The 11,615-nt window shown below is 39.8% G+C and overlaps 1 protein-coding gene across 1 annotated transcript; it reads left to right on the top strand.

The window, feature by feature from the left end:
- The first annotated feature begins 6,681 nt into the window (after positions 1-6,681).
- On the top strand, positions 6,682-10,994 carry LOC109210455 (protein split ends-like). The gene is made up of 5 exons (XM_019373873.1): positions 6,682-6,918; positions 8,674-8,852; positions 9,637-9,715; positions 9,761-10,215; positions 10,391-10,994. The coding sequence occupies exons 1-5, from the start codon at positions 6,682-6,684 to the stop codon at positions 10,992-10,994; spliced, it is 1,554 nt and encodes a 517-aa protein (XP_019229418.1).
- The last annotated feature ends 621 nt before the right edge of the window (positions 10,995-11,615 follow it).

Raw genomic sequence — 11,615 nt, 5'->3', positions numbered from 1 at the left:
GCGAGCCCTGAATGGCCGAGATACAAAGCCTAGTATGGTCGAGCGCATATAAGCGAGCCTATTACGGCAGAGCAATTACACATATCGAGCCTTATAAGGCCGGATATCTATTTTACTTACTATATTGAGAGAGTCGAGTCGGTATCAGCAGGTAAGCATATCTTTAGATTATCTTTGACTCCAAATTACTTTCTGTTATTATATTATCAGTTCAGTTTTAGCGTTCAGTTATTCTGTTGCCTTACATACTTGGTACATTATTTCGTAATGACGTCCTTTTTGCCGATGCTGTATTTCATGCCCAAAGTTCCTCATTGACAGTTGGACAGACCCTCTCAGGAGACAGAGTCAAACATTAGCTTGGTTAGTAAGCTCCACTTCCTCGGAGTTATTAGGTCTAGACCTTGGAGTCCATTTTATATATACAGGTTTGATGGGTATTTCGAAGCCCTGTCCTGACCATGGTACAGTTCAGTTGTCTCTAGAGGCTTGTAGATGAGTCCTGTATATTTTGTATATTAGTAGATGTTCATGGCGGCTTCGTCGGCCTGCACAGTTATATATATCAACTTTTGTGTATGTTTACCCCATAGATGAGAGAGGTGTTATTTTTAGACGATTCAGAATATGGCCTCATCGGCGTAAGTTGAGAGTTACCCCTCCAGAGTTCACAGTTACAGAGTGTTACACTCGGGCCGAGTATGGCACTGGGTGCCGGCCACGCCTCTTCAGGTTTGGGGCGTGACAAACTTGGTATCAGAGCAGTTCTATCCTAGAGAGTCTACAAGCTGTGTCTAGTAGAGCCTTGTTTATAGATGTGTTGTGCATCACATTATATAAATAGAAAGCTACAAGGCATTGAGGAGTCTATTACCCTTCTTTCAAATCAAAATCGTGCTATAGAGCTGAGTCATTAGAGTTCGAGCCAAAGCTTATGTTTGATAATGATTCAGATGCTTTCAATTAGCAAAATTATATCTAGCCATAGGGCTAATACATTAGTTGGTAAGGGCATTAGTAGAGAGAGAATTCTTGATTATGTGGCCCTATTTACCTATTAGATCGTGCATACCTGATGTGCGAATTTCCCACTTGCCCTAAGACGGGAATATCAATCATACCCCGCGAATAGCAGGCCATGGGAGTATTAGAAGGTAAAAAGTATAAGTTTCAATAGGTAACAGAAGCAAGGTGAAGAAAGATACGATGTAAGGCCCCGCAAAAATTTCTACTCAAAACCCGAAAGCTCGTAGTGCCAAGTTAGGAATATGTGTTAAAAAGTTCGCCGCCATTCGGACCCTTTGGACTGATCTATGCATTAAAAAGTTAAGGAAAAATATTTTCCAGAAAAGTGCGTTTATGCGGTCCATTATGCGGTCGCATAATAGCTATCCGGACCGCATAGTTACCGCAGTCGGACAGTTTGATGGTAATTTTGAGGTCAACTTTGCGGCTGACTATGCAATCGCATAAGCAATATGCGGGCCGCATAGTCATCGCATAATCCCCTTGGAATTTTGCGAGGGGCAGTTCTGCAGTGCATTATGCCACCGCAGAACAGGTATGCGGACCGCATTCCTGTCGCATACCCGGGCAGTTTGTTCAGGTTTTTGAAGCCATTTTTGCGGTCCCTTTTGCGGGCCGCATGTCCATTATGCGATCACAGATTGTGTCGGGGCTCCTATTTTCTAACTTTTAAAACCCGACCCCATCCCATTAAAAACACCCCATTAGACCCTTTTTATGTTATTTTACTGCATTTAGAGTGAGAGCAAGAGTTCTAGAGAGAGAAAGTGATCCCCACCAAGCTTCAACTCAATTCTTGCCCCAAATCCTTGAAGATTGTCTAGTGAAATTACTAGGTCTTCACCCTAAGAGGTAAGCACTTGTACCCTAATCTATGATTTCGAAATTTCTATTAAAATAAGTGATTAGCAAGTGGATTCATGGGTATAAGGGTTGATAATCTTGCATGCATGAGTGACAATAGAGTATGGGGAGGTTGTGAGTTAAAAAGATAGCAATTGGGGTGTAAGATGATAAAAATCTCTCACAAAAGTGTCCTAAGATGACAATGCACACTTAGTGCTTGATAATATGCTCAAATGAGCTAGAATCTTAATCATGTCTCTAATTCTTGGTTCAATTTGTAATTCCTATAAAATAGATTGAAGTGCTAAGAGTCCCGGAATTTTGTAAGAATTTAAGGAAAGCTCTATTGAGGTACGTATGGCTAAAACCCCCTCTTTTTAGAAATTAAGCTACGTTGGTGTTTGTGTAAATGCAGTAAGATTAAAGTTGGATTGATGTATTGATTGTTAATTTCACATGAATTGGTGTTGCAACTTTATATACGTGAAAGGTGTGTCTCAATATGATCAATGTGCTATTCTTGATAACTTAAAAAGGAGCGAAGAATATGAATCATGTATTGAAATGCCTAGACCTCAAATCGAGATTGAAACTGCGATTGTTGTGTTGTGCCATCTATGTGAAATCTTATTTATACTTTCAACTTAAATTGCTTTTGTGTGCACCTATTATCCTTAATTGCAAAGCTAACATTGAAATTGGAAATGAGGTGAAATGTGGCCTAGTGCCAAGAACAATGTGATAATTGTGGCCCCAAGTGCCTATGAATTGATATATGTAAAATAAAGATTGAAACGAGATGATTATTGAGAAAGGAACAATGCCATGGAAGGCGGCCTAGCCGATCGGGCCGTGATCGGACGCCATGCCGCCCACATGGTGGTATTATGCTGTTATTGAATTCCGAAAAAGGAGAATGAGATTGTGATTGAGGTATATGTCTCAAATGAGGCAACCTAGCCGATCGGGTCATGATCGGACTCCGCTCAAGATAGCGGTGGTATTGCGAACAATGATGAACAGTATGAAATGCCCCAAACTAAAAGGTATGGAAAAATGATGTGAAAGTTGTATGATTCTTTTATTTGATGATGTGGTGATCGTTTAAAGCTTTTGAGTTATACTTGCAATTTCCTTGTTCTTGTATGATATTTCTTTCTAACTAGATGGTGTTTAGTTATACATACTAGTACTATTCCATGGTACTAACGTCCCTTTTGCCGGGGGCGCTACATTTTTAAATGAATGTAGGTGGCTCCATAGCGGACAGTGTCGATCGTGCGTAGCGGAGTGTCCTCCTCTCAAAGTCTTGGTGAGCCCCTTTTTCCTTCAAGGGGTTATGTTGTACATCTTTTGTTGTAGACTTCCACTTTTGAGGTATAGCCGGGGCCTTGTTGCCGGCGTTGTCATAATTTGTCTTTTGTATCCATAGAGGCTCCGTAGACGTTTGTGTGGGTTATGTACGGGTGTTGGATGGGTCAATGAACTGTGTTGTAACTCTATACTCTAGTTCTTCTAAACTATAACTGTATGAAATCTTGGGAACTTAGTCATGATTTAAGGTTTGTGACATGAAAATGAATTAACAATGTGAATGTTCGATTTTGCTATTGACTAAATAAACGAAAGCATGGCTTCCTTAATCGTATTGAGTTGGGTAGAAAGTGTTAATAAGGCTTGCTCAGTTGGGTTCACTCGATTGAGCGCCGGTCGCGCCTCCCGAGGTTGGGGCGTGACACCTACCACCATCTTTTGGTAGAGCCATGTATCTGAAACATTGCAAAGTCAACTCTGTTGGACTCCACTTTACCCATGTAGCGCAATACCTCATGGCAATGGTCCAAAGAATCCTAGGAGTCCTCAGAAGGTGTACCACCAAAGAGAGTGGGAAACAATTTGGTAAACTTGTCCAATCTCTTCAACCCCTCAGTTGACATCGTAGCTCTCTCTCTCTAGGTTGTGTAGCAAAAACTGGCTGAGCTGCTCTAACTGATAGAACTATTTGGGTATGATACTCGTGAGCCATCTGCTCTGGAGTGTGAGTATCAGGGGTCTAAGCCTCTCCCCCGGCATGAGTAACGAGTGGTGGTGCAAGAAATATATGATCCTGGCCACACTCTCTATAAGACCAACTAAGTGGACTAGGGCATTCTGAAGTACTGGTAGAAATGAACCCCTTTGTGACCTAAGTTGGTCCTATTGGAGCAGTCGAAACAGGGACCTCCCCATCGTGCTCAATTGGAGGCTCAACATCAGGTGTTGTTGCACATGCTCTAGGCTGAGCTTTACCTCTACCTCTAGCTCTACCCTGGCTCCGGCCTATACCTCTGGTGGTGGCTGCAGTCTGGGGCTCTGGCTCCTGATCAGCTGAATGTGTCCTCACCATCTGTGAGCGAATAGAAGAGTAAAGGTTCAGACTTTGGAATTAACAAATCCGCACGACAAGAATGCAAGAAAGTGAAGTTTCATAATAGTTCGGTAGCATCTCGAAGAGAAGTACAGATTTCTCCATACCGATCCGCAAGACTCTACTAACTTGCTCATGACTCGTGAGACCTAGATGACCTAGTGCTCTGATACCAACTTGTCACGACCCAAACTCCCACGGAGCCGTGACGGCGCCTAATAGTGCTTGCTAGGCAAGCAAACCATTTCACAATAAAAATAACTAAATTAACAGAAGCTTAGTTATCTCAACAATGGTAATATCATAAAAATATCTGAGAAAAACAACAATTAAACAACTACAACCATCACATTAATCTAGTGTCAACGAGTACAAGAGAACTAAAGAATCTTAAAATACATAGCCAAATCCTCAATACAAATTGTCTAGACGATAGAACAGTGATAAGAGAAATAAACAAAGAGAACTTCAAGGTCTGCAAACGACATAGCAGCTACCTCATAGTCTCCACAAGTTAGTATCGGTGCGAACGCTAGCAATTACCACGCCCAGAAGTACTTGGATTTGCACATAAAGTGCAGAGTGTAGTATGAGTACAACCGACCCCATATACTCAATAAGTGACAAACCTAACATCGGACTAAAAGCAGCGACAAACTCGAAAGAGATTCAGTGTCCAACACCAATAATCAATAACAAACATGATATAATGATAAAAGTAAAGTAAAAAGGTCAAAAGATGTCATGTTCAGCTCATTCACAAATACGAAAAATTAGACATGTTTTCTAAGTATAACAGTCAAAGACCAACCTTTCACCAAAATCACTAAAAAATGAGTTTATCTCGGAACTGTTATATTTTCAAACTTTCAACAACAGATAAGACATTTCATTTACTATCTAGCATGAGAAAAATACATCTTCATGCCTACATGTCAAGTATACATGTCAAGTCAATGACATTACGGTGAAACCATCAAGTATACTCACACTCAGCATACTCACGGTGCCTGGCACAAATTCCCCTCACCATCACACACAACCACACTCAGCACTGTACGGGTGCTTGGCACAAATCACGAAAGAACATATATATCACTGTGTCTGTGCTCGCTATAATACGAGACTCCGGAGGGGCGGATCCTTGCCCAAGCTCTAATCAATAATCAATATAACCATTGCAGCATACAATCCGGTCCAAATATCAATCTGTTACCGCATGCAACCCGATCCACTATAAATCACAATACGGCTCTATGGCCCATATCAATCATCAACCGCTCAAGTCTCAATGGCTCACATTTCATAGAACTCAGCCCAAACAGTATCACATATAGAAAGCAAGAATAGAATGTGATACGACAAACAAATAATGTACAGAGAGTGAGATATAATATGCGGATGAAGAATTATGACTGGGAATATGACTACAATCAAGGCAAACAGCTCAACACAACAATAATAACCCTATCATGCCTCAAACAAATAAGTACATTGCCTAGACATGATTTCTAATATGAACCATAGCTCAAATAATCATACAAGTAGGAAAAACTCGGATATAACGAGGCATGAAAGCAAACAAGTCTTATAGTAGCCTAAGTCCACCCAGATCATGGATATTATGCTGTACACACACATACCCGTCACCTAGCACGTGCGTCACCCCCAACACATCTCAAGTATCATTGTTCAAAGGGATAATTATCTTCAGACAAAGTTTAGATATGTTACTTACCTTAAAATACGTGCGTCAGTACTCTAAAAAGCCCTTCTCCTGCGAATCGACCTCTGAACGGCTCGAATCTAGTCACAAACAACTTAATATCATCAAATAATGTCGTGGAAATTGCCCCAAACAATAAAGCTTAGATCTTGAACAAAATAAAAAAATTCGACCCGTGATCGCTTCCCAGAATCCAAAAGAAAGTCACAAATTCCGAACATGCATTTGAATACGAGTCCAACCATACTAGTTTCATCCAATTCTGACTCCGAATCGGGGTTCAAATCCTCAAAGTTTCATTTAGAAAAGTTTTTACTAAAATTCTCAATTTATTCACTTAGATTCATCATTAGATTGCTAAAATAAAGGCCGGAATCATGAATAATAATCAAATCCGAGTCAAAAACACTTACCCCAATCCAAATTGTAAAAATTCCCTCCAAATAGCACAAATCTATGCTCCAAATCTCAAATTTTATAAAATAATTCAAAGTCCCGAAAATGATATTTTAAAGGTCTTCCCAAGCATATGCATCGCGATCGCGGGACCCCTATCACGAGCGCGAAAACCAAAAATTCCAGTTTCACAAAAGACCGTATGCGAACCTGCCCCAGGCTCACGATCGCGATTCACTAGCTACCAAGCCTACGCGAATGAGGACCTTCCCACACGATCATGAAGGATAAAAACCCGACGCGCCTGACCATTCTTCCCTTGTACACGAACGTGACTCCCTCTATGCGAACGTCAAATCCACGGCTCCTCAAGCTCCACAAATGTGACCTCTCCATCGCGAATGCTAAGTGCAAAGTTCACCTACCACCAAATACTCTCCGCGATCGCTACCCTCCTTCCATGATCGTGATGGACACCAAATACTTGAAGACAGCTGATGCAAAACAAGGAGAAATGGTATGAACCCCCCTCCCCCCCCCCCTTCTGAAACATACCTGAGGCCCCCGAGACCCCGTCCACTCACACCAACCAATCCCAAAATATAACACGGACCTACTCGAGGCCTCAAATCACATTAAACAACATTAAAACCGCGAATCGCACCTCGATTCAAACCTAAGGAACTAATGACTTTCAACTTCCAATACTCATGTCCATCAATATCAAATCAACTTGGAATGACCTCAGATTTTGCATACAAGTCCCAAATAACACAATAGACCTATTTCGACTCCCGAAACTAAAATTCAAACCCGATATCATTAAATTCAACTCCTGGTCAAACCTATGAACATTCCAAACCTTCAACTTTTCAATTTTCACCAAAAAATATCAAATTAACCTACGGTCCTCCAAATCAAAATCCGTACATACACCTAAGTTCAAGATCACCATATGAACCTATAGGAACCATCAAAACACCATTTCGGGGTTGTCTACATAAAAGTCAAACTCCCGTCAACTCTTATAACTTAAGCACCGAACCTTGAGACTAAGGGTGTGTTTTCTAGGAAGGAAAATATTTTCCGAAAAATATTTTTCAATTTTTTCATGTTTGGTTGGCTTAACTGTTTTGGAAAATATTTTCCTCATGAACTAATTTTCTTCCAATTGGAGGAAAATATTTTCTCTATCAAGAGAAAGGAAAATATTTTACAAAACTCTATTTCAACCTTCCCCACCTTATTCCCCATCCTTACCAATCCACCCCCACCCTCACCTACCCCACCCCCACTCACGCCCACCCCACCCAACCCCGCCCCACCTTTTTGTTTATGTTCAAACTATATTGCTTAGGCCTACAATTGATAAACTTGAAAGCACAAAACTAAAAAAGACAAATAAAAGCATTAAATTACTATCACGACAATGAGAGAAAGCACTAAAATTGACAAGTAATTTGTTTCTAGTACTAAGTTTGCCTTATACTTTATGATGTTCTAAAAAGTTTTTTCTTTCATTTCAACAAAATGAGTATTTTCTTTTAATGACGTAGAAAAAGTAATTTTTTTTTTTTATTTCAATAAAATGAATACTTTATTTTTACGTTGTAGAAAGAGTACTTTTTTTAACAAAAAAAGAGTATATTCTTTTGAGTTATGTAACACAAATTTATATTGTTTTTGCATAAAAAGTAAACCAACACATTTGTTCCTTTGGGTTTATGTGAATTTTTTAGAAGAATAATTAAATTCTTTGAAGAAAATAGAGTCCTGAAAATGTTAGGTGTTTTTTTAGGGGAGGAGGGGGAGGGTGGAACACATGAAACATGGGGACTCGAAGGAAGGGGGTGAGGAGAGTAGCATAAAAAATATTTTCTACTCTCTAACCAAACATTAGAAAATATTTTTCGGAAAAAGTTTTTTACTCACCAACCAAACAAGGTAAAGTCACTCATTTTCCATGAAAATATCTTTTAGGAAAATATTTTCCTTCATACCAAACCCACCCTAAGTGTCCCAGTTCAATTCAGAATGTCCTTGAAGCTAAGTCAACCAACCCCGCAAGTCACATAAGATCAAATACACATATTTAAAGCATCAATTAGGGGAAACAATGCTTAAATACACAAAATGACCGGCCAGGTAATTAAACACTTAAAGGTAGTCAAAAGAATATTCAGATACGTGAAAGGAACTCCTGATTTATGCATGTGATATCCAAGAGGATACAATTTTGACTTAGTCGATTATGCTTATGCTGACTATGCAGGTTTTCATGTTGATAGGAAAAGCACTCTGTAGAACCTCACCTTTTAGGTTCTTGTATTGTGTGTTAGGGAACAACGAAGTAGAACTCAGTGGCCCTATCTACAGCAGAAGCAGATTATGTGGCAGCATCATCATGTTGTGCACAATTTCTATGGATAAGGCAGCAGCTCAGGGACTATGGTATTTTTGTTGATTGTGTTCATATCTTTTGTGACAACACCAGTGCCATAAATATTGCTAAGAATCTATGTCAGCATAGGAGAACTAAACACAATGATATCCGACACCACTTTCTCAAAGATAATGTGGAAAAAAAATATCTCAATAAATTTATGTAAACTGAAGATCAAACTCTTGACATTTTTACTAGGTCACTGAGCAGGGATCATCTTGAAAGAATTAGTTCCTCTCAATGATTGGCTATGAAAAGGGCAATAGATATAGATGCTTGATTAACAAATACTTGATTTAGTCTCATACTTGTTTTTAAGTATTCACACTTGCCTTGAAAATCTAACTGGTGCCGGTGTCTTATGAGATTAACCTATTGTGTCTAAAGCTTTACTATGGAGAGGACTAAGGAATTGCAAAGGATTTGGTCCTTCAACTCAGGTACATATCATTTTGTCATTAAGTATTGAAATTAAATAACTAGAATTACTGTTGTAATCAGACTTCCTAAACTAGTAGGCATCAATTCTATCTGTTATCAAAGTCAAAGATCAAGGGAGAATTTTATTCAGTTAAGCGTCCTATTAATTCAAAAAGTTTGTTTGTCAAATATATTCGTTGTTAGAGTCCCATTAGGACTCAAATCAATATCGTCTCTCTTCTAGTCAAATCAAGACTACTCCTCTTTAAAGCCATCTCTTCGCACCTCATCTCAAATTCACTATTTCCCTTCAAACCTAAGCAAGAAACAAAGCAAATTCTCTTGTCTCTTCTTTATCATGACAAAGCCCAGCCAGAATCCCTCAAAAATTAAATCATCCTCAAATCCTGGCTCTAAATCCAAAGCTGAGAAGGCTAAGCCAAAGAAGAGTGTGAAATCAAAAGTTAGCTCTTCACCATAACCTGTTTCTTCTTAGCCCCCATCCTCTGATATCACTGCACCACCACCCATTGTCACTCTTCCACCCCCATCCTCTGTTACCTCTGCACCTCCATCTCCAAAAAAAAACCACCCAAGCCACTATGACTACACCACAGATCACCTCCAAACCTACAAATGTCAAGGCCACTTCAAGGAAGTTAGCAAAAAAAAAAAAGGAAAATCAGTTGACAATGTTGTTGCAAAGGGAGAACCAGAAATTAAGGTTCTCATTGCTCAGGGGGAACCTGCAATTGACAAGGCTGCTCTAGTAAAATCTTCTCCGTCAAAACTTGATGTTTTGGCATCTGCTATAGATGTGTCCCTTCTAGATATAGTTGAACCCCTGAGATATACAACACATGTAGAAACATCTGTGGTAAAAAAAATGACCGTAGCAGAACCTGTGAATGTAGAAGTAGTTGCTAGAACAGTTTGTGGCCAAGGTGGAAGGTGAGAAAGAAATAGGGGAGAATTAAGGTTCTAATGAGAGTACTTATAGTTGGACTGATGGGGAGGAGGATGAGGAAACAAATAAAAAGGGAGAAGTGGAAGGAGAGAAGGATCATAATTCAGAAGTAAAGAAAAGCGAGGATGAGAGTGAATGAGAAAAGGAGAATGAGGGTAGATCAGAAAAAGAAAAAGAAGAGCAGGTGGGAGATTCAGAAGAAGAAAAGCGAACTAAGCGAGAAGGAGATTCTGAGAGTGAGGAAAATGATCACAAGGGAGTAGGAGATGATGAAAAAGAAAGTGAGGGTAAGGACTCTGAATCTGAGAGTGATGAATCTGAAGGCTCTATAACTATTGAAAATACAGTCATGGCTCCTTTGGAAGAAGTCAATGAAGAGGAATGTTCGGAGGAACCAAGGCCTTCCTTAACTTCTTTCCTGGGAGATGAGGAAGTTGAAAGTGATGAGGATGAGCTGCCATTATTTGAGGTGGGAAAGAAGAAGAAAGCCCCAGCAAAACCTAAAAAAACAAATTCACATGGAAAGGAGGAGGTGGCTCCTCCTACTAGAACCCATCTTACCAGGAGTAAGAGAAAGGCTGCTAATGAGCAAATGATCAAGGAAGCTAGGAGTACCAAAATAACAATGAAATCAGTTGCAGTTGTTGAAGCTGTTATGGATTTGGATGAGGATGATGAACTTGGTTCTTCCCATAAGGGCAAAAAATCATTAGTGAAAAGGATTGTTGTCAAACCTATCAAGGCAACTGCCCCTACTTCTTAGAAGAATATCATATGGAAGAAAAAAATGCTGAGTCAGAAGTAGTTGACGGGATGGCAGAGTTCAAATGTAGAAAGGTCTTGAATGGGAAAATCCTAACAAACATTGATGAAAAGGGAATGGTTCAGTTGGCAGAGAAGCTTGACATGCAGGGATGGACACACATGCTTGTGAAACATTTTTCCCTCTATTTGTGCACCTGCAGTGGTTGAGGTCTATTCTAACTTTCAATTTGATGGAAAAGTGGTGAAGAGCTTTATGAGAGACTTTGAGTTGGAGTTTGATTTTGAAGAACTTGGATAGAGGAATTATGGTCAGCCGAAAGTTTTCCCAGAAATTTGAACTAGATGCTCCTCAAAAGGTGTATAAGACTGATATGACACCTTTTCACAAGCTGTTGTTCCATTTTGTGAATTCCTGCATTTCGTAGAAGTCTGAGAGGAGGCATGAGGCTAGTCTACTTGACATGGCTGTGATGGAACTGTTGGACACTGGTAAGGCAATCAACCTTCCTAGTTTGATGATCCAACATATGGGCAAGGGTTGCAGACACTTCCAAGCCTAAGCATGATATGCCATATGATTTCATGTTGACTGAGCTATTTGACAAGCTCAATATCTCCC

This window comes from Nicotiana attenuata, unplaced genomic scaffold (genome assembly GCF_001879085.1).
Source record: "Nicotiana attenuata strain UT unplaced genomic scaffold, NIATTr2, whole genome shotgun sequence".
In the NCBI taxonomy this organism is placed as follows: Eukaryota; Viridiplantae; Streptophyta; class Magnoliopsida; order Solanales; family Solanaceae; genus Nicotiana; species Nicotiana attenuata.
Note: the sequence above shows the minus strand (reverse complement) of the source record. Positions and strands in the feature narration are given on the sequence as shown.